This window comes from Filicampus tigris, chromosome 1, assembly GCF_054856515.1.
Source record: "Filicampus tigris isolate MCC_2025a chromosome 1, RoL_Ftig_1.0, whole genome shotgun sequence".
Taxonomy (NCBI): domain Eukaryota; kingdom Metazoa; phylum Chordata; class Actinopteri; order Syngnathiformes; family Syngnathidae; genus Filicampus; species Filicampus tigris.
The window spans coordinates 40,395,489-40,420,500 of record NC_141217.1 but is presented as its reverse complement, the minus strand read 5'-3'; the positions used below and the strand labels follow the sequence as shown (position 1 = coordinate 40,420,500).

General features: G+C 48.0%; 2 protein-coding genes and 1 long non-coding RNA gene across 5 annotated transcripts; 1 reads left to right on the top strand and 2 right to left on the bottom strand.

Annotated features, from left to right (window-relative positions):
* Positions 1-625: 625 nt before the first annotated feature.
* LOC147154109 (four and a half LIM domains protein 2-like) lies at positions 626-3,748 on the bottom strand. Of its 2 annotated transcripts, XM_086041435.1 has the most exons (5): positions 3,175-3,748; positions 2,922-3,099; positions 1,980-2,149; positions 1,295-1,481; positions 626-1,025 (listed from the first exon to the last, which is right to left on the bottom strand). In XM_086041435.1, exons 1-5 carry the CDS (start codon positions 3,328-3,330, stop codon positions 874-876), a joined length of 843 nt encoding a protein of 280 aa, XP_085897561.1. In that variant the 5' UTR covers positions 3,331-3,748; the 3' UTR covers positions 626-873. The 2 variants fall into 2 exon arrangements, with proteins under 2 accessions (XP_085897561.1, XP_085897551.1); XM_086041425.1 differs by having other exon boundaries at positions 2,922-3,748.
* A 141-nt stretch (positions 3,749-3,889) lies between these two features.
* On the bottom strand, positions 3,890-24,847 carry LOC147154107 (collagen alpha-1(XVIII) chain-like). 2 transcript variants are annotated; one of them, XM_086041286.1, is made up of 41 exons: positions 23,941-24,847; positions 18,024-18,565; positions 16,662-16,745; positions 16,516-16,575; positions 16,336-16,411; positions 15,597-15,727; positions 15,495-15,512; positions 15,206-15,394; positions 15,098-15,124; positions 14,960-15,022; positions 14,800-14,883; positions 14,659-14,709; positions 14,210-14,350; positions 14,081-14,134; positions 13,938-13,982; positions 12,630-12,761; positions 12,385-12,432; positions 12,274-12,300; positions 12,067-12,165; positions 11,909-11,944; positions 11,259-11,342; positions 11,065-11,097; positions 10,940-10,975; positions 10,792-10,851; positions 10,081-10,158; positions 9,952-9,987; positions 9,793-9,846; positions 9,283-9,354; positions 9,153-9,203; positions 8,978-9,008; positions 8,850-8,903; positions 8,732-8,766; positions 8,516-8,641; positions 7,547-7,697; positions 7,401-7,468; positions 7,001-7,129; positions 6,877-6,909; positions 6,150-6,575; positions 5,866-6,063; positions 5,595-5,704; positions 3,890-5,197 (listed from the first exon to the last, which is right to left on the bottom strand). In XM_086041286.1, exons 1-41 carry the CDS (start codon positions 24,785-24,787, stop codon positions 4,984-4,986), a joined length of 4,833 nt encoding a protein of 1,610 aa, XP_085897412.1. In that variant the 5' UTR covers positions 24,788-24,847; the 3' UTR covers positions 3,890-4,983. The 2 variants fall into 2 exon arrangements, with proteins under 2 accessions (XP_085897412.1, XP_085897422.1); XM_086041296.1 differs by lacking the exon at positions 11,065-11,097.
* Positions 13,739-14,942, top strand: LOC147154108 (uncharacterized). Its single transcript, XR_015088199.1, has 2 exons — positions 13,739-13,859; positions 14,101-14,942. It is a non-coding gene; the product is annotated as an uncharacterized LOC147154108 (long non-coding RNA).
* Positions 24,848-25,012: the final 165 nt, after the last annotated feature.

The window sequence follows — 25,012 nt, the reverse complement described above, 5'->3', positions numbered from 1 at the left end:
CCAAATTTCCACGCCATTTGTCATTCTCACCGGCGGGTTCAGATGGATTCATTTTGATTTTTTAACTGGGTTTTTTTTCTTCTATGAAAATGATAAATTCCAAAACCTTTGGGGAATGTCAGACAGTGCATCTCCGAACACAACACATTTTCATCATTTTCAAGACAGCCGATCACGTTTTTCCCGCAGGAAGTATCCTGGCGTCTATTATTTGCACGGACCGTGACAGCATTATTGTACTTTGCTTTTGGGCTCGCTTAACTCTATTCAGAGTTATCAAATGATCCACTTGCATCCCTCCCGATTGGCTGCATCTCCTGCTCTCAGGCCACTTCTCTGCAAGTCTTCCCGGACCCTCACATCCATAAATCTTTGCTTTGCCTCACAGGACTTTTCAGGTAGACTATACTATAGGGAGCTAACTCCAATTGTACTTGGTCGCTGATTTAATTTCACACTTGTGGTTGACCAGGTACTGCGCAGACCCAGATGTTTGTACACGAGCAAATAACAAGTCGGTGATGTCCCCTAAAGCTAATGTTGATTTTCTGTGATTAGCAGCAATATTTTCACAAATGATGACACAAGGCTGACTTTGCTCTGGTCTTTATTTATTGCAATAAAAATGATGCCACAAGAACGAATAGAGCACTACGGTTTCTAATTTCAAACTACATATGTAAACAGACTGATTATGATCTAAAGCACAACTTGTGACAAACAAGCATTTCTTATTAATAGGACTGCAGTCGGTGCATGCAAAACAAGCGATCACGCAGGGCCTAACGTGTGAGAAAGCAATCGCGGACACTAAAAAGGAAGCAAATGTGAGGGCCGAAGAATTTGGCTGGAGCTTGTGTCACAGCCACTCGGTCACATGTCTTTGCCGCAGTCGAGGCAGAAGACGTCATCGCCGAATGTCAGGAAACCTCGGCCCACCAGGGACACGCAGCACCTCTTGCAGTTGAAGCAGTTGTTGTGCCATTGGCGCTCCTGGAACGAGATGTACTTGCTGCCCCCGAGACCTGGAACAAAAGCGCATTTGTGATGAGGCTCGAGCTCGGACACGCGCTCACGACATCGTCTCCCCATCACAATAATGCAATCAGTCGGAATTCACTATTATCCCCCGTCATCAAAAGGCAAGCGTGTCAACTGTCGTCACAAGTCAGTTCAACGTAATGGAGCAGTTCAAGCGCAGTGGTAATCAGAATTTTAGTGGAATCAAATAGCATTTATCAACATAATTATTCAGGTTCTTTGTTCGGCATTAAAGCGACAGGCGCTCGTTCACCGCTGATTGGGGTGGTGCAGTAGGCACATTTCTTCGCAAAGAGGTTGCCGAAACAGTCGAAGCAGAAGGCCAGCTCGTCTCGAGAAGTGAAACGTTGCCCCGCTAGTTGCTGCTTGCATCCATTGCAAACAAAGCATTCTTTATGCCAGGGCTGGGCGCGGTAGTTCACTCCTCCAGTGGTGATGGGCTGAAAGAAAAACACAGCACACAGTGGACATGCGTGTCCCCCTCAGTCATTCAGCTCCTGAAGCGCTCAACGTTTTTCAAGGAGACTGCCTGACACTTTGGAGCAAAATAGAAAGGATGGCTATATTTGATATGCTCTGGGAACTTTGTTCTTTCGGCCCACCGAACAACATTTTTTTCGGAAGATGTCTTTTTAATGAAGACATATCACTGAAATGTATAAAGTACATCATCAAAGTGGTTTTATGACTTATAATTATTGTACGTTGGGACAAGCTGAAAGTGGCAACGGTAACAATTGCGCGCGTGTTAGGTCATGCACCGGCCGTCCAACCGCTGCAGGCTTCGAGGCCGGTCCCTAGAAAAAGGTTGACCGATAATAGACACCGCCACTATTGCGAAAACTGATAAGATGGAGTACTTGGAAGTCAAGGTAGCTGTGTAATTGGCAAACAAGTCATGCGCTGTGTGTGTGTGTGTGCGTGTGCGTTTGTCCTACCTTCTTACAGCGGACGCATTGTTGAGCAAAGTGCTCCTCGTAGCAGCGCAGGCAGTAGTTGTTGGCAGCCTTCTGGACAAAGCTCCTGGTGCCGATGGGCTGCTGGCAGCTTTTGCAAATGAAGCAACTCTCATGCCAGCTGAGGCCCTTATGCTCCATCTTCTTCGAGCCTTTGAAGAAATGGTGTGGAACCGGCAACGAGTAGAAATGGCCTCAAATGACAAGTACCTACTCAACAATTCGGTCGGCTAACCTTTATTGAGCCGAGGCACATAGTTCACATTGGAAAAAAAAAAAATCACGGCACCAGTGTGTCAAAATTACCCGTTGATACTTATTTGAACCAACAGTGATTCTTTTCTCTTTGTAAAAAATCTTTTTAATGCATCTGTGCCAACCACGTATGGTAACAAGCAGAACAATGAAACGCTCTGCCAGGAGGTAGAAAATTATTTACGAGTTTTTCCGATGTGAAATATGTGCCTTGGCCACGGTCTAATTGATATCTTGAGAAATCACCAACATGGTCAGTGACTTCTTTTAAATTATAAGGTTAAAATAATTTGAGGAAATGTGTCATTTCAGAAGAGAGTATCAACGGGTAGCCTTTTGCATTATTCACTACCCAAGAAGTAACTATAGCTGAGTTTGAAAAAGGTTGGTGACCCCTGCACGGTGGTATTTGAAAATAAAATTACAAATTTTCGCACTGAAACGATACAAAAAAAAAAAAAAGCGAATCCAATGTCAGCAAACGTTTGAGCTGTGAATTTCTTGAGAGGGGGTTATAGTAACTTCTTCCTGAGTTTGCCGTGTTGTTTTTTTCTTTTCTGCTTCTATCATCCAGTGGCATCCGCAACCACTTTGTGGGCCTCTGATTGTTGTTCGAATTACTCAAAGGAAATATAAATATGCAAACGCGCGGGCAAAGGCCCGTCTCACCTGGCATTATAGTCCTTAGGCATTGGTGGCACTTTGCTGAGAACTCGTTGGTGTAGCATGTGGAGCAGATGAGCGCGTCCTCGCTGGTGGCGGCGAAAGCCCGATCCACCAGAGACCGGCTGCACCGGACGCAGCGGAAACATTCACCGTGCCAGTGGAGGCCCTTGAAGGACACATCCTGGTGGAGAGGCGGAAGGCAAGCCGTCGGTTTGCCAAGCGGTGGGCAGGCGGGCGCGGAGCGTCGGCGGCTCACCTTGCTGGTGCAGCCGATGAGCTGGTGGCACTCCTCGCAGCTGCTGCACCACAACGTCTCGTAGCATTTGATGCAGTGTGGCGTTTCGGCCTTCAGGACAAACTTTTGCCCATAAAGGGACTCTTTACACTCGCTGCACTTGGGAGCTTCAGCCATCTACATCCAAACGTTTGTGAAACAATACTTGGGTTGTCATTGATTCGCTGTGACAATTAGAAGGAGAGCTGCGCAAATCTATAAGCAGTATGTTAGCATTTTCCAAAATCCGTACCACCATTTTCTTTCCATTCTAACTTACAATGTACGTTTGCCTTACATTGGCTGACCTGCTTCAAATATCTGCTTGAGTATTGTTGGCGCGCAGGTCCTGTTTGATTAAGTCAGAGAACGAAGAAGGCAGAAGGAGGATTCTTGGGACAACCAATGCATACGCTGCTTTCGCCGTGTGTTAAATTGTCCCTTTCTGCAAGAATTTCCGATCATCTTGAAGCTCAGCCCGCATGGCCACATACATCTCATCGAGGCAATTTTCTCTCTAAGCTTTTTTAGCATCCTACTCTTCATCACGACGCATGTGCTCGTCCCTTCCTGCAGTCAAGTATAAAGCGAAGCATTGAAAAGCCAAGTAGAGGTCATACCTGTTGGCAGGCAGCTGCAGTCGGAGCAAACGCAGAGCCATGCGCTCCTTTGCCTTATAAGAGTGGAGGGGCCGGGACAGTGGTTGACAGACATATTTTAATTCAAGTCAAGTGTTTGGTCAGAAGTACAAAAGATGGAATAATTGTATTCACAATTTCTGCAGAATTGGCCTCTAATTATATAATAGTACCAAGAATTTAGTTTGATAAGTGGCATATTAAGAAATATTTGTCACGAGCAGTCAATTCCCCTTTTTTGGACAGCTGCTCTACTGTCCTCCCCTTTGAAAGCCAGGCACCAAACTAGATACAAGCTGCTTTACAAATTATTACAAAATTGGCTGGATTGTCAGGTATGGAAGTGCTCATTTATCACGTGTGCGTGCGTGCGTGCGTGCGTGTGATACAAAGGCTACAACGTGTCACTAACTGCAGTGTATTTACTGCTCCCAATTGAGAGACAGCGCTTTCATGGGTTTACACATTTTTGGGTCGTCATCATCATCATCATCATCATCAACCTGGCTAATGGATGAACCATAGCTGATTTTTTTTTTTTTTTGTAAAAAGACAAACGTAAAATAAGAAAAGGCACTCTTGTAGAAAAAATATTTTAAAAAAGCCCTCTTATTCCATACAGTATATGCTTCTTTTTTTTCAACCACTGAGTTCTACAAATTGCTTTTCTTGTTCAGTTACTGATTTGTTCTCCCAATTCCTTGCATCTACAGCTCTGGAAAAAAAGAAAGAAAACGAGCCCCCCCAAAAAATTTTTGGAACCTTTTTTGGTATCTTGACAGTTTCTGCAAATGAAAGTCCTGAATGAGAGTATTTGAAATTTGCAAGTGATGATACCAGTAGTTTATAGAATAAAACGACATTTTTGATTTTACTCAAACATAAAATGTACCTATAAATAGCAAAATCAGAGAAAGTCATAGTTTTGGAGTGGTCTCTTCTTTTTTTTTTCCCCCTAGAGCTGTCGGCGACACTTTAGTCGCCTCCTTGGAACGGCAGGACACTGTTCGCTCACATATACGATCGTCTTGTTTAGCACCATCTAATCTACTTGCAATGCAAAAACAAAAAAAAAACAACAATTGTAAATCAAGAAAACAAACACCATGTGTAGTCCCAAGCAGGTTTCTCTCCATGCCATGCACGTGTGCGTTTATCTCCTGCCGTGGCCAATATAGCTGTTCTCCACGCACAGCACCGCGTAGGAGCTGGAACAGCTGCTGGAAGTCTGCTGGAGCAGACCGCCGCTGTGCAGCGGCGACGCCTTGCCGCTCAGTACGTGACTACTCATGCGCCACGACTCGCAGAAGCCGTCGACCTGCCGCTGACCGTTGCCGGCCGAGCCGTGCCACATCATCTTCTCGGGCCTGGCAAAAGCGCACAACACACACTTCTGGTTGAGAAGATGCAATTTCTGCAAACGTCCTTGTCAGTGTCAGTAGGTCATGTAACTCAAGCTGAACTCGTGCCTGCATGCGAAATGCCCTCAAACGATGACTTTCATGCCCAGGGATCGAAATACGCGAGCGCAACTGTTCTGTATGTTAGCTTCCCTGATTTCAAAATGGTCCGAAGGTTCTGGCCATGTGTCAAGCCCGTGCTTGATGAGCGGGTGTACCGTGCTTCTCCCCCTAAATCGTTTTGGGATTGTAATTCCACTTCATCTGCCCTGAGAGCCTCAGCAGGACAAGTGCTTGTAATTGTTAGTAATGATGAAGAAAATGCAAAAGTGTTCGACGGCGTGATGTTGTGGAGCAGACGTACCATGTGCTGTCGCGGAGCACATCTTTCCCATCAAAAGAGTAGATTGGGACGCTGTCCTTGATAGTGCCACCGTTAAAAATTGCGTCCCAGTTGTCAAACAAAACCTCATCCTGACGAGACAAAACAATCGTTTTTTTTGTGTGTGTGTGTGGGGGGGGCACTTTTAACATTTAAAAAGCACAGACATGTTCACCATGAATACACACTCAAATATACAAAGCAGCTGATCAGTGGTCATCGAATATTGGCCATTTGTTAGCGTTTGATGTACCTTCAAGTTGACTATCGGCATCTGGTCTCGGTCCGCTTTGCGGACAATGCTGTGGAGATCTTGCAGCTTGGAGGACAAGAAGGCCCGGAATGTTCCCTTCATGCCGATGCTTTGAGCCTGGCTGAAGCACAGGAAGTCGGCGCCCCGGATGCCCCGCATGGATCCCGTCTGCGGCTGGTTCAAGGCGATAAGATGGAGCTGGTGGAGAAACACCCCCCCCCCAAACCTGTCGTTACTCTCCGTACAATCCAAGCAGAGCACCTGCGAGTGGCAGCTCGCCTTACCCCTGGACCGGATGTGTGACGGTGGACGGGATTCTGGGCCACAGGTGGGGGGGGCCTTCGCTGAGGGGTCACGGCGTAGTACGGCGGGTGTTCATGGGCTGGGTGGACCGCATGACGACCGTCTTGGTTATTGACCCGGTCGGTGTAACTGGGGTATCTGGGGTCTGTCGGGGCTGGGTATCGGGGATCCGGCTGCGCTGTGTGTCGAGTGTCAGGGTGGGATCTGCTATCGGGGAGGCTCTGCCCTCTGCCCTCGGGGTTCGTTTGGTACGGGTACAGCTGACTTGAGTGGTGTGGGTCAGGCGGGGAAATGCGGTCGGGGCTCACTTGGTCTGGCCTCTCCGCTGGCCCGCGGGAGTGGTTGGAGTTGCTGTGCGGGGAGTACGGAAGGACCGGTGGGGGCTCCACCGCTGCCACCTCATTGGCCTGCAAAAAGTGTTCAGCCAAGATGTCAAAGCTACTCTTTGGACCTTTTCACACCAAAGGCACCAGGGTACCTCCGGGTGGCACAACCAGCGTGACTAATTTAGAAAGGCCAGTTATCTGGCCAATGTGAGCTGTACAGTAGCTTTTCCATTTCGCCACCAAAAAGGCATGCCTGTGCCATTCATTTGAGCAACAGAACAGTCAAATGATTAGCCTTTGTCTACGACTTTTTTGCCACCTGGATGGTAAAACGCTCCATTTTGGAAATAGAATCTTTTGGAAAATGATGCAGGACACTCACATTCTCACTTGGTAATGGAATATAGCCCCCAAGCTGAAAAAGAAGGTGAAAGGTGGGTAAAAAGTTGATTGAAAAGCTGCTTCTGCGATTCTTTTTAAAAAAGAGAAGAAAAGGTTCTTCTTACCTGCACTTGACGAAGCCCATCTCTGACTCGCAGGTAAAGGTCCGTCCGGTCTATGACGTAGACCAGTGAGCCTTCGGGTTGTCTTCTAGCGGTGGCTGTCATGATGTCATAGGATTGCAAGACTGTCACCTGCGTGTCAAATAAAGGAAAACAAAACAAAAACCTCTCAGCATGGTGTTGCCCGAGAGCTACACGTGGGCACGGACGTAAGGCACAGCGAGGCATGAACGTGTTTTGCCAGTCGCCACTTGTGTGGGATCAATACGATGGAGATGGCAAGAAGAGAGCAAAAATGACCAAAAATACGTCAGCCGACCGTCCACCATCGGTGAAGGTGAGCCGAGAAATCGCCGGGATTGCGACCGGACTCTTTCTTGAGTTGACGTTCTCGTTTTCTCACCCCGGAAGAGTGTCCGGGTGTGCCAGGTGCTCCAGGCGGCCCAGGCGGTCCGGGAATGCTGATCGTCGCTATTCAAGAGGCAAAGGGCACAAATGATGTCCGTACGACTGATATATTGAAATTGAAATGATTGTTCTGCAACTTACTGTGCGTGCCCCTGTGAGGTCCAGGGAAGGAGGGGATACCGGGGGGTCCAGGTGGGCCGGGTGGTCCGGGGCGGCCATCGTAGCCTCTACCCGGCGGACCAGCTGGCCCCTGGGGACCCGGCGGGCCGGGAATGGAGTCCCCTCTGGGGCCCTGCCGGCAAAGTGGTCAAATCGAATGCATGTCACGTCTACAAAGACCAGTGAAGTGACACTTTTTGTGCTGCACAAACGATTAAAACCAATCATTTCACAACTGCGATTTGTTCTTAAAAGTAGCTATACAAAGACAGAGCAGGTTGCTAAAAGTGGAAGTCAACCCAAATGTATTTTTTTCCAGAATAGGTTCTATGCAGGCCCACCCGTTCAAACGAGGCATTCTGATAAATATGGTGTTTGTGGAATTTTTGTGGACGTTTTTAGCCATCTCTGGGGTCGGCCATTTTGTCACTTTTGTCGACTGAAAATGACATCGCAGGTGCTCAGGGCTCAGCTTCAGAAAACAGCTCAACTGTTACCTGAGCCCGGAGCAGTTGTGATGTCATTTTCAGTCGACAGAAGTGACAAAATGGCCGCCCCCGCAGATGGCTAAAACAGGTGGATTAACGAGCTTATTCCACAAACCCCATATTTATCAAAATGCCTTGTTTCAACTATTCTTGAAAAAATAGGTTTGGGTTGACTTCCACTTTAAGTGTCCTCACTGTTAAATCGACCATGTGCGAAGCTCCCTTGGATTTGATTGTCGCACGTCAGGAAGTCCATCGAGATCAGATATGCATTACTTGGAGTGAATCCGATTTACTTGACGTCAATGTGTTGGCTAATGTTGAATGCTGAGCTTTAATGTGATGTTGGAATGAGTGCACTCTTGTTTGCATTCCGATGTGATGATCTCAAATATTTCCGCACATTGAACAACCGCAGGTGTTTGTGAGCTTTGTATTTACAAGCACGGTAATATGATCTCACAGGAGGTCCAGGGACTCCCGGCGCGCCGACGCCGCTTGCTCCGTATCGCGGGTCGTAATATCCACCGCCTGGTTCTCCTTTCTCTCCTTTCGAACCCGAATTTCCCGGTTCACCCTTCAATTCAGTCTAGGCACACAATAGTTGAGAAATTTCCAGCGTCCACGCTGCCCGTCAAAGCATTTTTGTGTCGACATGCATTCAACGGAGGAGGCTTACCTTTAGGGCGTAAATGTCAACGTTTGAGCCGACACCTGAATCACAAGCGAGATGTTCATCTTACGTTTGGTCTCGACACAACAAGAGCATGTTTGCAGTCCGCGGCGAGCCGCGCTACCTGGTGGGCCGGGTAATCCTGCTGTCCCGGGGTCACCTTTCTCTCCTTTCGTAGCTATTACAGAAAGAATGGAGAGTTGAAATGAAGGCGACCCAGACGACAACTAACTGGCTGTGTCGTGCACTCACCTTGATAATGCCTGGAATAGTCGTCATATGCCTACAACGACAAAGGGACAGCGGTGAGAGGGGTCGGAACGTTTTCATTTCCGTATCATCCTATTCAATGGAAGCGAGGCCAGTGCAGATGACTTTTGAGGGTCTGCAAGAATGCTCCTACTTCAGCATTGACATCGTAACTTACTCTGGATGGTGGTCCGGGAGGTCCGGGTGGGCCCGGTGGACCTGGAGGTCCCTGCATCAAAACGCCGTGCGCTTACTTGGGTTGGCCAAAGTTCCAGTTCCCCGCAATCACCTTGTGAGAATATACTCACAAAGTAGGTGCTTCCGGACCCGCCGCCTGCCTCTCCTTTTTGTCCTTGGATGCCGTTTAGTCCCGGTCGACCCTACAAAGCAAAATGCACGGACGGATGCTATGAGACTAGTATCTCACCAAAATGAGTACACCCGTCACATTTTTGACAAACTGTCTTTAGTGTGAGAGCGATTACACCAAATTTCACACACCGGCTTCCCTACTCCCACCTGGAACCTACTTGATGAGTCCCATGACACCTGGGAGGGAAAATAAATGGACCCAATGTGGGTTTTTTATCTTCGGGGTGTACCGTACTCGCTTTTCTTGCCAACGGTTGAGACATGAATAGCTTTGTGTTATTGTTTTGAGAGGACCCTCAATTTGACGGACTCGATACGATAACAATACATCGATATAATGAAATAGTCACAAGAATGTGAAGGGTGTGCTCACTTTTGTTAAAGAATGTATTTTGATGTTGATTAATAATCATAACACTGTAATTAAAAGCAGAACAACTACTCACTGGTCTACCTGGAAGTCCAATTTCTCCTTTTTGACCATGAGGGCCATAAGAGCCCTGCAGAGAAAAAGGTTTCTACAGGTTTGTGCCATTCAAAAGAGTGCAAAGCCTTTAGGTAACAACGTGTACTGAGAGTATGTAATAGTGTACGCATATACATACTGGAGGTCCAACGGGGCCCGGGGGTCCCATATCTCCCTGCGGGCAGAACACGCAGCGATATTAACATCGTGTAGCCCTCTATAAATGCAATGGTATTGAATGGAAAAGAACACATGACGTCATAGTTACTGGTTTCCCTGTCAGGCCCCCCAGGTAGAGAGGTCGCCCATCGGGACCCATGATGAGACCGGGCTCGCCTTTTTCACCCTGAACAAATCACAGGCATTTCCATATTTACAGTACACACCACTCAGAAAACTCACTCAGGAAATTTGGGTTTGAGGTGAAATTGCAGGATGAACCTAAAAGGCCATCCAACTTTCACAGGTCAGCTAAATTTGCTTCCTCGAAACATTTGAATGCACATGTGCCACTAGTCAACGATGCAAAATTCCCCACAGGTGTTTGCTTCAGAATGGACCCATACATTTCCTAGTTGGAGTTTAAACAGCCCGCTTCATGCTGTTCACATACAGTACTGAAATCATCAGACCAAGGTAAGCCAAAACAAATGATCAATCAAGGCAACGTGTCTTTAAAGCGGAAGTGGCCACTGAGGCTAGCGTGTCACACAGTGTCATCAGCAGGTTGCAACGGGGAGACTACAAAAGTGGTGGAAAGGCACGCAAGCGGACATCCTTTTTCAACAATTAAACACCTGTTGTGAATTTTGCTGTTAGAGCACAGCAGGTTCGTGTACGGAAACATTGGACGGCTGGATGAGCATTCAAAGCTTTAGAGAAGATCAAATTCAGTTCTATTGTGCACTTGAAGTTCATCCTGAAATTGTACCCAAGACCTCATATCACTTACGCTTCAATCCCGGGTGGATTGTCTTACCTTGGGAGCAAACCCCGGGAGACCCGTGTCGCCTTTTTCCCCCTTTGGTCCTATGGGCCCCTAAAATAAATCAAGCCACAAAACACACGGACTTATCTCTTGTTTTGTGACATCCGGCAAAGCCTACCGCGATTGCAATTTAACTCACAGGAAACCCAGCCTGGCCCGGAATTCCTGCTCCCGTCTGACAGAACAGACAGACAGAAAGAAAAAGGTGTGAATGCATGTTGACCATGTGCCGTTGCTTGTGGGACAACATCTGCATCCACTCACCTGCATGCCTTCACTCCAATAAAGGTTGTCATACTAACTACAGCAAGACATAGTTGGGTTAGTGGGGATGAAGGTGAACACACACAGTCGGGCAAAGGCGGTGTGCTGGTTAGTGAAGGGGGGTTAGCGAGCGGGCTGCTACCCGAGGATTAAGGCTGTGTGGCCATACTATGACACATTGACCTCTGACTCACGTCACCAGTGGGATAAATGATCCGCCCCGGAGGTCCCGGAGGGCCCGGGGGTCCGGGTTGCCCTCCGTCACGGCCTGGCAGACCCTGTGATGTCGGCCAACATACGCAACATTTTAGGGCTGTGCAATTCCAAATTCAAGCACGATAATTGTGGATTATTACACGCCACCATTACAAAATTGGCAGAATCATTCCAAAAACGATTGCTAATATGCATTTATATGCAAACCACTATGTTTGTTTGCAGAAGGAATTTATACTCAAATGTGTACGTTTGCACCTTTTTAAAATGTTATAAGAACAGATTTGATCAATTTGGTTTGCTCCAAAAGGAATTTGCTTACATTTGTTTGTCTTTTGTTTTTTACGTTTAAACATGTTCTTGTTTTGTACCCAAAAAGAAATAATCGTTTGAATAATCGTGATTTCAATTATTACCAATTCATGATGAATATTTTGGTCATAATCGAGCAGCCCTACTACTACATTGGTATCGCTATGTGCTGTTTAGAAGCTGTTGCAAAGTATATCTTTGATGACTTAAGATCAGGGGATGTCGTTGATATGCTGTCGGGCATGTGAAGCCCTTTGAGACGTTCCCGTGATTAAGGGCTATAGAAATAAATTTGACTTGACTTGATTTGACTTACTTGTTCTCCCTTCTCGCCCGTATCCCCCTTGGGCCCCTGAATTGAAACAATGAAACATTTAATTTGGTGATTTCACTCAATTTCTACCATTTGGTGTATTTTTACTCATGCATACTAAAGCGACTGCACAAAAATAGGGAATTCATCTGCCAGCCTACCATGTGTCCGGGAAAGCCATCCAGACCTGGAATTCCAGGAGGACCCCTTGGCCCCTCTGATCCTTTGTCGCCATTGCTTCCGGGTAAACCTGGCCGACCCTAAAAAGCCACACAATTGAACTCGGAATTGTACAACTCATTCGGTAAATTTCCCAAATTGTTTTTTTCATTGAGTTGAGAGAGAAGAAAGATAAGATGACGGCTTACCGGCACCCCCGCAATACCTGGAGGACCCTGGAAAACATGACACAGGACATATTTATTGCTGGTGTGTTTTGAGTGAGGCGACAGGATGCTGAGGTATGACGCAAGCAATACCTGCGGTCCTGGTGAGCCAGCATTCGTCTCAAAGCCCTCCCGGTCAGCCTGCGGAACATGTGGATGGATTACAGTACCTTTTTTTTTTTTTCACTTTTTACACTTTTTACATGTGTGAGGAAAACGAAATTGCATGGAGTTGCCCCTTAATCGTGGGGCAGCGCATTCTCTGAGTCATGTCGGGTTCCTGTCGTTAATAGACAAAATGACCGATGACAAAGTGAAAATGTGGACGGTATCCTCACATAGCCAAAGGGGTTTGACGGCCCAGGTGGCCCCGGTCGTCCTGGAGGTCCAGGTGGGCCCATGGGACCTGGAAGTCCTGCTAGCCCAGTCTGTCCTGGTGGTCCTGGCAGTCCGGCGTCACCGCGAGAACCCTGGAGAACCTTTGCGTGTCGGTGTTACTCACATCCCGTTACATGGCTACACTACTCACAAAAAGTTGGGGATATTCGGCTTTGGGAGCATAGCAACTTCAAATGCAGTCATAACCTCTGGGAGTGAACTTCATTGACCTTCTTGAAACTTTTCAATGCAATGCTGCATGTCCAACTCTTCAGTGTTTCTGTAGTGTGTTTCGCACAACTTTCTATTCCATAACAAGGAGTGAGCTCAACGGCAAAATTCACGACAGCTGTTTGATCCATGAATCAACCAACCGACTTGCGAGGACGTCCACTGTGTCTCTCTCGACCTTGTTTTAGTGTTTTATTGTGTTGACTGTTTTGTTATCAATGTTTGATATGTCATAGTTGTACTTTCTGTGCTGCACTTTGTATGCAGCTGTGATTGTTTTGAAAGTGACTTCTAAATAAAAGTGAGTTGAGTGGAGTTTCTGTGACTCTTTCAGTCTCGTTATTTATTTCTCAAACGCTGATGACGCTGTGACATTGTAAGCTCGGGTGGCCACCTGTGGTTTAAGATGGTCTCACTCATCGTGTCAAAATGTGAACAGCATGAGGAATTTGAATACCAGTTCTAATTGAAGCAGAAAATTCCTTCATCCATTCATGGATCAAACATCTGTGGGAATTTTGCCACTAAGCTCCTTGTTGGAGATCAGCAAAAAGTACTGAAACAATGAGCAGTTGGACATGTGGATTCTAAAGTTTGTCAAAGGTCAAATTAAGTTCACCTGGAAACGTTTTAGTGCATTTGGCGTTCATCCTGAAATGATACTCAAAAGCACAATATCGCTAACTTTATTCATCCCGTGAGGGAATTGCAGAGACGCAGCGATGGGAAATCCAGGTCCAGAAAGTCAAAACCTTGCCACAGTTTGGTTTTAGCCACAGGTGATTCTCATCAACCGGCAGGTAAATGAGCTCAGTTGAGTAGAAGCACCTGTGGCTCACTTTCTGGAACTCAATTCCTGAATTTTCCCGTCCCTGCCGGGATGAGAAAAGAGAGTAAGCCACCAGAGAGACACAACTATTTGCAAAGGATGACCCTCCCTGAAAGGGTTCCTATTACGGGTATTGTATTATTTATTTATTTATTTATGTAATTATGTATTTTTCCACATCCAAAGAGTGCAAATGTCCACAACCCACCTCCTCGGCAGCTCCTCCGTGAGAGTTGAGCTCACCACAGTCGCCCTTTGGAGACCATTTGGAAGATGTTCAGATTACAAGACTGAAGCCGCCCACATGCTTGCGTTTTTTGGTTGTTCTTTTTTTTTTTTTTTTAATCTAACCTTCTCTCCCCTGAGTCCAGGTTGACCCGGTAGACCACGCAGCCCAGGAGAACCCTGGAACAGCACACAGGATTATTGGGCTGCAAAAAGTGGAGCTCGACATGTTAGAAAGTAAAGGCTGTTACACACCGGGAGACCTGGCGCTCCGTGCCTTCCAGGTGGTCCAGGAGGTCCAAAGGCAATTGCGCCATCGGACCCAAGTGCAACTGATGTACCAGGGACCCCGGGTGGGCCTGGAGGGCCTGGGAGGCCCGGAGGACCAACAAGACCCTGAAAAACAAACAAACAAACAAACAACAACATGAGACATTTCCAAATTCTTCCGCTTTGTATGTTTTGGGCTGCACTTTCACTGGTCCAGTTTTTTTTTGTACTGTACTGCGGCAAGATGACCCGGTCGCCCCCCATAACCGGCCGTTGTGTATGGCCAATTGTGGCACGCCCAGGCCCGCCTCTTCCAAATGAGCACTCATGCTAGTCAAAACGAGGGGATTTGACAGTGGGTGTCAAGCATGCCCAAGCGTGGCACCAAGTGGCTAGTGGGAGTGCGCCCCGAGTGTGACAACGCCTCATCATACCCGCATCTTCTCCCATTCTGGGAATCCTGAGCCCTCCATGTCAACAAATGTCTGTGGAAGAACACAATCACCAATAACATTGTTGTGATACTGAGATCGGGTGTGTGGGTGTGTGTGTGTGTGTGGGGGGGGGGGGCATACTGGATGACTTCCGGATCCTGGACCAGGAGGTCCTGGAAGCCCCGGGGGACCTCTGGGTCCTGGTTGTCCCTCGCTCCGATCACCCTGAAGTTCAGAGGTCAAAAAGTCAATGTCGTGTGATTAAAATACAAGCTTGACTGTAATTCAAATGAAACGGGACCTTTTCCCCTTTAGCGCCAGGAATTCCAGGCGTTCCTGGGAAACCTTGCGGCCCTGCAGGACCCTGAAAAAGACCAATCACAATGAAATGTACTCTGTCGATGTGTTTGCGCACGCATCGATTGACGTCAACACTTACAGTTTTTCCATCCTCTCCTGGGTCCCCCTGGAAATCAATTATCATCAGTGAGCCGCACGTCTAAAGCAATAAAAGCAGCAAGTCATCACGTTTGTGAAATTGTCTCACAGGCTCTCCGTCAGCTCCCGCTGGACCAGGCAATCCGTCTCGGCCCGGAGATCCAGGGGGTCCGGCCAAATGCGGCACGAAAGAGCCACCCCCAGTAGGGGCGGTCTCGGATGCAGCTCCGGGGCGGCCGGGGGGCCCTGGGGGCCCCTGAGCACCGCGCTCTCCTTTACTTCCAAAGGTTGTGCTACCCTAGTGATGAGGAGCAAAAATACAAAAAGCTCTTTGTCATTTTTCTTTTATTCTGCCATTTTTGTAACAAATGTGGGAAAACAGGACAAAGTTGACAGACCTTATCTCCCTTTTCGCCCTAAAAAGACACATTGATTGATGCAGTTAGAATAAATGAAATGTGGCTAACAAGATATCAAAGAAGGCTGCTGTGACATTCCACCTTCTGTCCGCCGCCTCCAGCTTGTGAGGGGAAGCCCGAACCCGGGTCTCCCTTCGGTCCCGCGTGGCCTCTGTCCCCTCGGGTGCCTTTCTCTCCTCTGTCCCCTTTTTCTCCTTTGGCCCCACTTAAACCTGAAAGATATTAAGCGTGCATAACAACAGCCTCACGTAGCGCACCGATCGGGTGTATCGTGTATGCATCTGCCAATAATATGAGACTTCCAAGCTTTGCATATATTTGATTCAAAATGTCACCAAAATAATCAGACTAGACTAGACTTTTTTTTTTAACTCACCAGTCACCACATACCAACATGCAAGGTCTTATTCTGCCGTTTTCTTTATTTATTCATTTTCTTGCTTCAATTGGATTTGCCGCACATTGCTTTGAATTCCTCATCAATGCCGCTCTCGTATTTGTTTTTATGAAGACGGTTGTTTCTACATTGTAAATACGTGTGTGTGTATACATGTGGATACTGCTGCTGTGACGATTCCATTTTATTGGATGAATAAAGTATCTCTATCTCTATTTATGAGGTAAATGTTCAGGATGACAGACAGAGAGAGAGAAAGATTTACTCTATTTCCACAAATCCCTGAGTAGTCTTATATTATTGGCAGTAAGCATGCAAAACAAATGTCTTTTTTAAGTGAGTAATTCCTCTCCAACAATCTCAACAGGGGGAGCCATTTTCCCATTCCACTGGTTTGCAATTTCAAGAGTAAGCTTAAGTTACCTGATTCTTGAAGTCTGCTCCCTTTCGAGGCCATCAGTGGGGGCTCGGGCACCGGCCTGAAGGATGCAGGAGTGGTCTGGTGGTAGGATATGACGCCGTCAAGGCTGTTCAACTCTTACGTACCGTAGCGCGCATCCAAAAGCAAAGATTGAAAAAGGACGTTGTTCACCATGCACTGACCTTGACTTTGCCTCCCGTCTGGCTCCTGCTGCCTTCGCCGCTGCCAAAGTCGCCGGAAGCCTGCGAGACAAGCGGGTGGCATGTGAGCGTTCAGACGTCAGGTCTGACCCGGGGGGGGGGGGGGTGGAAACGCTTGGAATACTCACAGCATCAGAGTCGTCGTCGATGTCGTCACACAAGCGCTCGGCTGCCTGAGAGTTTCCCACCAGCCTCAGCTCAGCAATATCACCCTAAAGACAGACAAGTGGCTGAAGGTCAGAGATCATACATAGAGTTAGGAAACAAAATACATTGGAGCAAACATAAAAAAGAATAATAATAACAGAAATGATTGTGTCATTCATCTAAAGTGCATTTTTTCATTTGTTTTATTTTTTTTTTTTAAATGTCCCCCTTCAAATATGCTTGTTCCCTCACAGTTCTGAGTGTCAATCAGCATTTGGGAACATAGGAAGAAAGAATGCCAGGAGCAATAGAAGGAGGAAAAAGAAAGACCACGGTAGGTCAGAAGCCGCGAAAAAGAGTCAATGAAAGGAAAAAGAAATGACAAGAGGAGAAGAAGGTCAAAATAGTGTACAATTGTGATGATAAACCAGTCCAAGTTCTCAAATCAAGGCCACGGTGCAATGCCGGGGGGGGGGGGGGGTCGCATGCGGCCTCAAGGGACATATTTTTTTTTGTTTTTGTTTTTTGAGGTACTAGAATAAAGTGTAATCGCATGTCCACTACAGTAGGTGGCAGTGACAAAAAAAAAAGGAAAAGCACTGTAATAAAATCTATTTTGACTTAGTATAAATGTCTAAATAAACTTTTGATTGGGATCAAATCAAAATACAAAGTTTGAACTAAATCATAAATACTGCATAACTGAAGACAAACTCAAAAATATAGCTGTAATAAATTAGATGATTTTTTTTGTTGGTCTAGAGCAGTGTTTTTCAAACTTTTTTGAGTCAAGGCACATTTCCTTCATTGAAAAAGTTCCGCGGCACACCAGCAGCTGAAATTGTGGAGAAAAAAAAGCTTATTTTAACAATATGAGTGTTATATTGTTTCTATAAGCATTTTTTTAACATTGAAGAATGGCGTTGTATTATAACGTCTTGAATAGGAATTAAATAAACACAAAGAAAATCATATTTTATAATGTTTCATATTGGTACTTACTCAGTGTGAAACATGGGCCTGTTTGGATAAACATGCGTCACTAATTCGCTTGTCTCTAAACAAAGACAATTAGCTATCTGCTGCTGCTGCTGCTGCCACCTGCTGGTATGGAAGAGTACTACAACGTAGTAACGACATGATTACGCTGACGGGCTCTGGACCGCACAGGCAGACAAATTTGATCATTTCCCACGGCACACCTGACAATATCTCGGGAACACAGTTTGAAAAACACTGCTTCCAGAGTATCATTTTTTTCATAGAGCTATTCAAGATATATGAGATAAGATATCATTGAGACTTTTGCAGTTCTATCACACGCTCCGTGCGGCCTTGCTCACCTGGAACTTGTCCTGGTCGGCCCCACCGGCCTGAGCGACAAAGATCCCGGCCCCCGGGTCAAGGTCCATGGGGTCCGGGGAACGCTCAAACTTCACCACCCGCGGCACCGCCTCACAGTCCTGGTAGAAGGTCACCCGCTCCTCAAAGACCGACAGCGAGAAACGGGTCCATTTGCCCACCAGGCTCGGCACGTCGAAGCCGGCGGCCTCGTACGACGCCTCCGAATCGGGCTCGGTGTAGAAGAACTGCACCCTCTGGCGACCCGACCGCACGGCGCTCAGCTTGACGGCCACATACATGAGCCTCTGCGGTCCGTCGGTGATGGAGAAGAGGACGGAGGCGGCCGACGTGGACGGCTTGACGTGAAAGAGGAGGGAGAAGTGGCGGTAGAACGGGTTGGGCACGTGGGCCAGAGCCGGCTGGCCCGACACGGCCGCAGAGGTGAAGGCGAAGGCCGGGGCGCCGCCGGGCCCCGTGACACGACCGATCTCATCGGGTGGCGGATCTCCGATTAGCTGGAGCAGAGACAAACTGCCCTGCTCTGCACCGGAAGGAGAAGACGGACAAAGTTAGAACCTTGCAGCGATGTCATGGACTATATGCACGGAGCGGGGTGACCTATTTACGGTCAAATCTCACAAAGTTGAGAGCTGGTCAATCAATGACGTCGTCCATCGGACCCGCAAAATAAAACATTACAACAAACACAATCTTGTTCACCCCAAGGATGTTGTTCTGTGCAGTCACTGTTAATAGTCCAACGTTTCTCAGCATAAACAGTCTTTGGAACAGTCGGATCCAATATTTTTTTTTGGCCAGGATTCCTCCCCATTTTCCGTGTATGGAATGTTTATCGGCATTTTGGGGAGAATTTGGGGGATTTAACTGTTGCATTGCATTTCAATGGGCATCATTATAACGCAAATTTGTGGGCCGGGCCGGGCCCAATCCTCTGCGAACAGTGGTGGTCGACTGTGTTCCATGTTCTGATTGGACATCTTCCTCTTTTTGAACTCGCCGATTGGTAATCGGCTCCAGAATCCCGATCAAGTAAAGCCTACCTTTCACAAATAACTTGAACAATAATGCATACTTACCCTTAATAATGCATTTGGTTAAATGTGCAAAATTGAGGTCAAGAACTAAAGTTCATCCCTCCAAGCATTTTCAGCCCTGGACTGGTTGCCGGTCAAGTACAGGCCACACACAAGCAACCACTCAAACTCACATTCCCACATAAGGACGATTTGGAGTCTTCAGTTGACCCAGCATATTTTTGAAATGACCTGGGAACTGTGAGGCGGATGCGCTGATTCATAAATAAATAAATACACATTTTGGAAATCTTTTGACATGCATTCAGTTCTATCACTTATACGACAGCATGAAAATGTCGTCTTCCTCGGTGGTCAACCCTGACTGCATTTTTGTCCGTGTACTTCTTGACTGCACAAACGTGCAACAAACAGAAACAAATGTGTGGGCCAGATTACTGGAAAAGTGCTGACATTACAGTTCCCATACAAGAAAATTGTCTTGAGGCCAACAAGCCAAACTCTCACAAGGCATCACCACAAGGGAGGAAGGTTTTGGCCCCGCAGACGCTTTCATTGGGGAGGGGGCAGCGCCTTTGTGGCAGATTCGTGAGAGAAACTGAAAAGTGAATTCTGTGCATTAAGGGGGTCACAGAGGTCAACGCTTTCCAAGTGATGTGAAGAGCGTCGTGCGTACGGTCGCAGGGGGGAATCCATAACTCACATAAGAAAACAAATTGGGGGAAACTCGACATGACGTTTTGGTGGGTGAAGAGTGAAGTCAGTTTTCAGCGCCAAGTGCAGAGTGGCGGAACGGAGCTCAAACAAGCGTTGATCCCGGAACATGTTTTCACACACTCATCGCGGCTCTGGTGGCCAAGTGGATGTGGAAGGAGGCGTGCGGGGTGGTCCGCTCAGTGCTCCCGATGGGTAGCACCTGCTTTCCTGCTTCGGGTTCCCGCGGCGCCGACACAGCTCCCGCAGCTGCCGTCCGAAATGATCTGAATGAATGAACGCTTGACTAGCGCTCCAGCAGCTTGCCGATGTCAGGTGGTGAAAGTTTCATGACCGTGCACATCTGGAAGTGGTCCAGGCCACTGCTTGCCTGCGCCATATTGCGTAACACAACAACACAGACTTTTTTCTCGTCTTTGTCAAGGTTTGCAATCTCTGCCACCGGCCTTTATACAAAGCGCAACTCGCTCGGTGTTACTGACTGGTGGCAAGTTGCTGTGCTTAGAATAAGTGGATTCTTCAGGTATCTCAACTTGTTTTCGTATTTAATTTTCTCCTTGTTTTGGGTCACCCCAAAATGGACAACCTTCATTCCATCAGTGGCTATCTGGGGCAATTGTGAGAAACAAATTATTAGGCTCATTGCTACCACTAGAGCATATGGTTAGCTAGCTAGCTATACCTATATGCCGAAAATGTGACAATTTATTTACACAACAACCTTTTGTCATTATTCCCAATTGTTTTGTATTTTGTGTGATATTCAGGCTAACATAATATGCTGAAATGTAAAGCATAATGAGTATATAGAGTATAACTCCCAATATTAGCATGTGCTCAAATGTCTGCCATGTGTGAGCCACCGGCTAAATGACATGTCGCGCCGTGTTTAATAAATACCGTAGTTGACTTTCCCTGAAGTGTCTCTGCTAGGTGGACCTACACACCGACACCACACCAGGCGAGGCGGTGACGTATTATACGCGCCCACCGCTGGCCCGGGACGTCCGGAAGCCTGTTAGCACGCGAGCTAGCTAGTCACTAGCGCCGCTACGCGAAGACTCGGTGGGATAATCCAGCCAACGGAGGCATTCAGCAGACATATTTTGGGAGCCCAAACATTTCGGGATGTGTAGGCATAAGAAAGATGTAAAAACATATTGGATTGACGATTGAGAATTGAGCAGGGAGTGACTTGAGCGCATCCGGCAGACAAACCAACAGCTTCTGAGAGCTGAGAGAAGTGCTTGTTTTTCATGAATTTGGTGATATTTTTTTATTTATTCAAATTTGGCAGGTTTGTTAATCAATAAAAGATGGAAACTATTTCCGCACTGAGAGGTTTGTTGTCATTTCTTCTTTTTTTACACATGTTTCTGAACTTCTACCGAAGTACACGGTAGGAGTATTTTTGCCACCTCTGGTGTCAGCCATGAAGATCGAATCAGGGTCGTCATCTGCCAGATGGATGCTGGTATGATGTGCACGAATGGGAAACCGTGGCAAGATACCCCCAGATGTTCCCCGCTGGCTTCTTGCCTTGAAACAACAATGTGGTGCATATTTCCCAGCAAACAAAGTGACCTCATGTTCCTGCAGATTACACGAGGACCATGTTTCAGTAATCCGGCGCCTTTGGAACAACTGGCAGCAGCGCAGGGAGATGGATGGATGGGCAGATGGAGGCGGAGGAAGGAAATGCTTGTCAGATGTGCATGGGAAAGCGGACCGCAGGGGACCTGAAGCGCACGGGATCCGATATGGCTGACTGTGGAACTAATGCCTTTCAGCAGGGCAAAGGAAATGAACTCCAAGCAATGTTTTATTATACTCCCACACACGCAACTATATTACCAGCATGATCCCAAAATGCGAGACGCCGCAGATGAGCCAAATAACGGACATTAGAAATACATGAACATCTGAAGTTCTGTTACACAGGCTGATCCACATTAACGCGCCTCCAGGGACCCCAGCAAGTAGATTTGGCACGTCTTGGGGGATTGTCGACCAAGCTGCAGCAGCTGTGACACCCGTCAGATGTTCATCCGTCTTTGAATAACTACGGAGCCGATTCAAGTCCACTGTTGCAGGATCAGCGAGCTCATATGTGCAGGATAGGAACACGGCTCGTCTTTTTGACTCCAAGCACAGGCACGCTTGCCTGCGACTATTTGAACAAGTTGATTCTTACTCTCCAGCACTCGGAAACAAAAGACATCCTGAAGATTCGACATGGCTGGCTGCATGCCCGCAAAATAGACAAATGGTCTCCAAGATTCGAGATCATCAAAAAGGCCCCAAAAGTCATTTAAATGCGACTTTGTGCATATTTTGGGAATCGGCTCCCTGTGTAAGAATACGGGTGATTTCCCAGCGGCATGAATGTCTCTTTCACACTCTCACTGACTGCCTCTTCTTCTTCTTCTTCTTCAATTAGGACAAGACGAGTCACTGGTTTGGCACGGTGGGCAACGTGATCTTTGCGCTTAGTGGAGGCCCCGTCTCGTCCCGATCACAAAGATCCTTTGTTACAAGCCGTGCCGCTGTCAGCCTCCCTCCCACACGGAGGACACATTTTGCCGTCCACAAATGCCACCAGAAATGCCGCCCGCCCGCTGCCACAGATGCCCCCATTGTTCCCTTTTTTGTGAGCGACTGTGACGAAAGCCCGCTCGTCCAGAAAGGCCCACGCAATGATCGCAAATGGAGAAAGCAAATGCAAACCGATGGACAACTCGCTCGATAGGTGACGGTCGCAACTGAACGATGCTCATCATCGGCGAGCTTGCAAGGGCCAAAAACGCCAAAAGCTTGGCTGCAAGCAACCCAGCAAGTGTTGTCGCGTACTTCTTACTCAAATACACACAATGACGTGCTCTTCAAATGGACGACGTGCTCGAAGGCATTGGGTTAAAAGTATATTTTCGGAAATCCAAACTTGCAAAGCGGGCTTGTGTGGGGGACATGCAACAGTGACCGCAGCAGCAGCAGCAGCAGCAGCAGCAGCGCAAAGCTGTTCATGAGTCAGCCTGCAAAGCAAACGGACGCTACTCACAAAAACGTTTCAGGATGACCTGAAAACTAGAACCTTTACACTGCAAAAGTGCATTTGACCTTCTCTGAACGTTAGACCTGTTCAATGTTTCCACCGTTTTTGAAGAACGTGCCCTTCTCGAACAAGGAGCTGAACGGCAACGTTCAAGACTGCCATTTGATCCGCAAATTGTTCTCTGTTCACATTTTGACTTTACGAGAACAGCACAACGCCAAATTATTGATAGTTAGTGCCTTGCCTTTGGGAGGCTTCAAACTGGAAGTGGCCGCTGAGTGCAGAATGTCACTGAATAGCCATCCATCCATACCGCCTATCCCGGCTGTCTTCGGGCAGTAGGCGGGCGGCACCCTGAATTGGTTGCCAGCCAATCGCAGAGCACACAGAGACAAACATGAGCATTCACAATCATACCTAGGGGCAATTTAGAGAGTCCAATCAACTTACCACTTGGCACGTTTTTGGAATGTGGGAGGAAACCGGAGTACCCGGAGAAAAGCCACGCAGGCAGGCACGGGGAGAACATGCAAACTCCACACAGGGAGGCCGGAGCCGGGATCGAACCCACGACCTCTGAACTGTGAGGCGGACGTGCTAACCGGTCGACCACCGTGCTGCGTCACTGAATATATTATGATTAATATTATAAAATGATAATACCAGTGGATGTCCTTAGAATAAAAAAAAACGTTTTGCCATTCATGTCCTTTTTGGAGAACAGAAAGTTGGGCAAAAAGTCCTGAACCACTGAACAGACACACACAGAAGGTCAAATTATAAGTTTCCTAGTGAAGGCTATTTAGGTTCATCCTGAAATGTCCCCTAAAAGCTGAATGATCAAACTTTTTTTGTGAGTGGTGTACTTCAGTTCCTACTACTTTGAGCGAAAATCAGTCTGCAAATTGGAAGCAATAAAAGCAGACACCAGATGGACCCCCCCAACTAAGGTGGCCCGGTGAACCGTGGCAAAGTTCAGCTGCTGCATCACCCGAGCAGCCAAAAACATGCAAAGTGGCGTTTCAGGCCCCAAAAGCGACAACGTGCGCTCAAGCAGAGTCAGGAAGCAGCACACGGGATGCGGTTGCAGGTTACCTTCCGAGTAACTAAGAGCCGCGCAGGCGGGGCGCCCGGGCTCCTGCGCCCCGTCAGGCAGGAGGCCACACTCCAGCGGAAGCGCCGTACCGTCGGCCGACGCCCGGCAGCTGTCCTGCACTTGGTGGCAAAAGCTGCGACAGGGCAGGCGCAGGGGGGCCCGGGTGGGCGAGGGGCACCCGGGCGCCAGCAGGAGGCACGGCAGCCACTCCGCGCGCCGGCGGCAGCCCGCCCGGGTCAGCCCGGCCCACTCTCGCAGGGCCGCCTCCACCTGCTCCACGGACGTGTGCTTGAAAAAATTGGGCAAGGTGAAGAACCGTCGGCGCTTTCCGGAGCACGCGTGCCAACCGGATGGCACGGGCAAGCAAAGTGGAGCGGAGCCGGCTTGGAGAGTAGCGTTGTTCACATCGGCTAAGTTACTGGAAAAGATGACCGATTGGACACCGGGGCCGAGATCTTGCCTGGACCCCGATCCCGATCCCGATCCCGATCCCGATCCCGACGCATCGCTTTCAGAAATTCCAGACCCTTCCTCCCCCCCTCCCAAGCCGTCAGTATTACCCGTCACATTGGGCTTGGCGCCGTCCGCCGTCAGGGAGCCTTGAGTAGTCCCGGGGCTGATGGTCACGTCCCACGTCTTGACCAAGTTATGGATTCCGGTGGCCGCATTGACCATTTCTTCTCCAACCCCGGACGGATCCTCATCCTCCTGGTCCAGCTTCTTTGCGCCACCGGTTGTTGCCGCGGCACTTGTCGGGGGCGCCGTGGTGGCGGCTTGCGGGTCAGCGCGCCAGAACCAGGCCTCCGAGCCACCAACGCACACGGCCAGGAGCAGGATCCTCAACATCGCGCTCGCCGCCTCGCCGCTCCAAGGTCCGAGTGTGCTGCGCTGCGCTGCTACTTGCGCCCTTTAAGTCACGTTGGGCCAGAACAAAGATGGAAAAAGTGCTCCGGCTTCGCAGATCTTCCCACTGGAAGGGCACACCCCCCTCACCAAAAAAAAAAAAAAAAAAAAAAAAGCCCTCAACATGGATTGAGGGGGCCCGCACACGAGGAGGTTGGCTTTGACCCC

Coding starts and splice junctions, on each gene's coding strand:
- LOC147154109 (XM_086041425.1), bottom strand. CDS start 3,330: ATGGCTGAAGCTCCCAAGTGCAGCGAGTGTAAAGAGTCCCTTTATGGG. Junction 2,150..2,921: donor CCTAAGGACTATAATGCCAG/GTGAGACGGGCC, acceptor ATTTCTTCAAAG/GCTCGAAGAAGATGGAGCAT. Junction 1,482..1,979: donor AATGCGTCCGCTGTAAGAAG/GTAGGACAAACG, acceptor TTTTTCTTTCAG/CCCATCACCACTGGAGGAGT.
- LOC147154107 (XM_086041286.1), bottom strand. CDS start 24,787: ATGTTGAGGATCCTGCTCCTGGCCGTGTGCGTTGGTGGCTCGGAGGCC. Junction 14,884..14,959: donor CTGGCGCTAAAGGGGAAAAG/GTCCCGTTTCAT, acceptor TCTGAACTTCAG/GGTGATCGGAGCGAGGGACA. Junction 10,159..10,791: donor TCCCGGGGTTTGCTCCCAAG/GTAAGACAATCC, acceptor TGATTTGTTCAG/GGTGAAAAAGGCGAGCCCGG.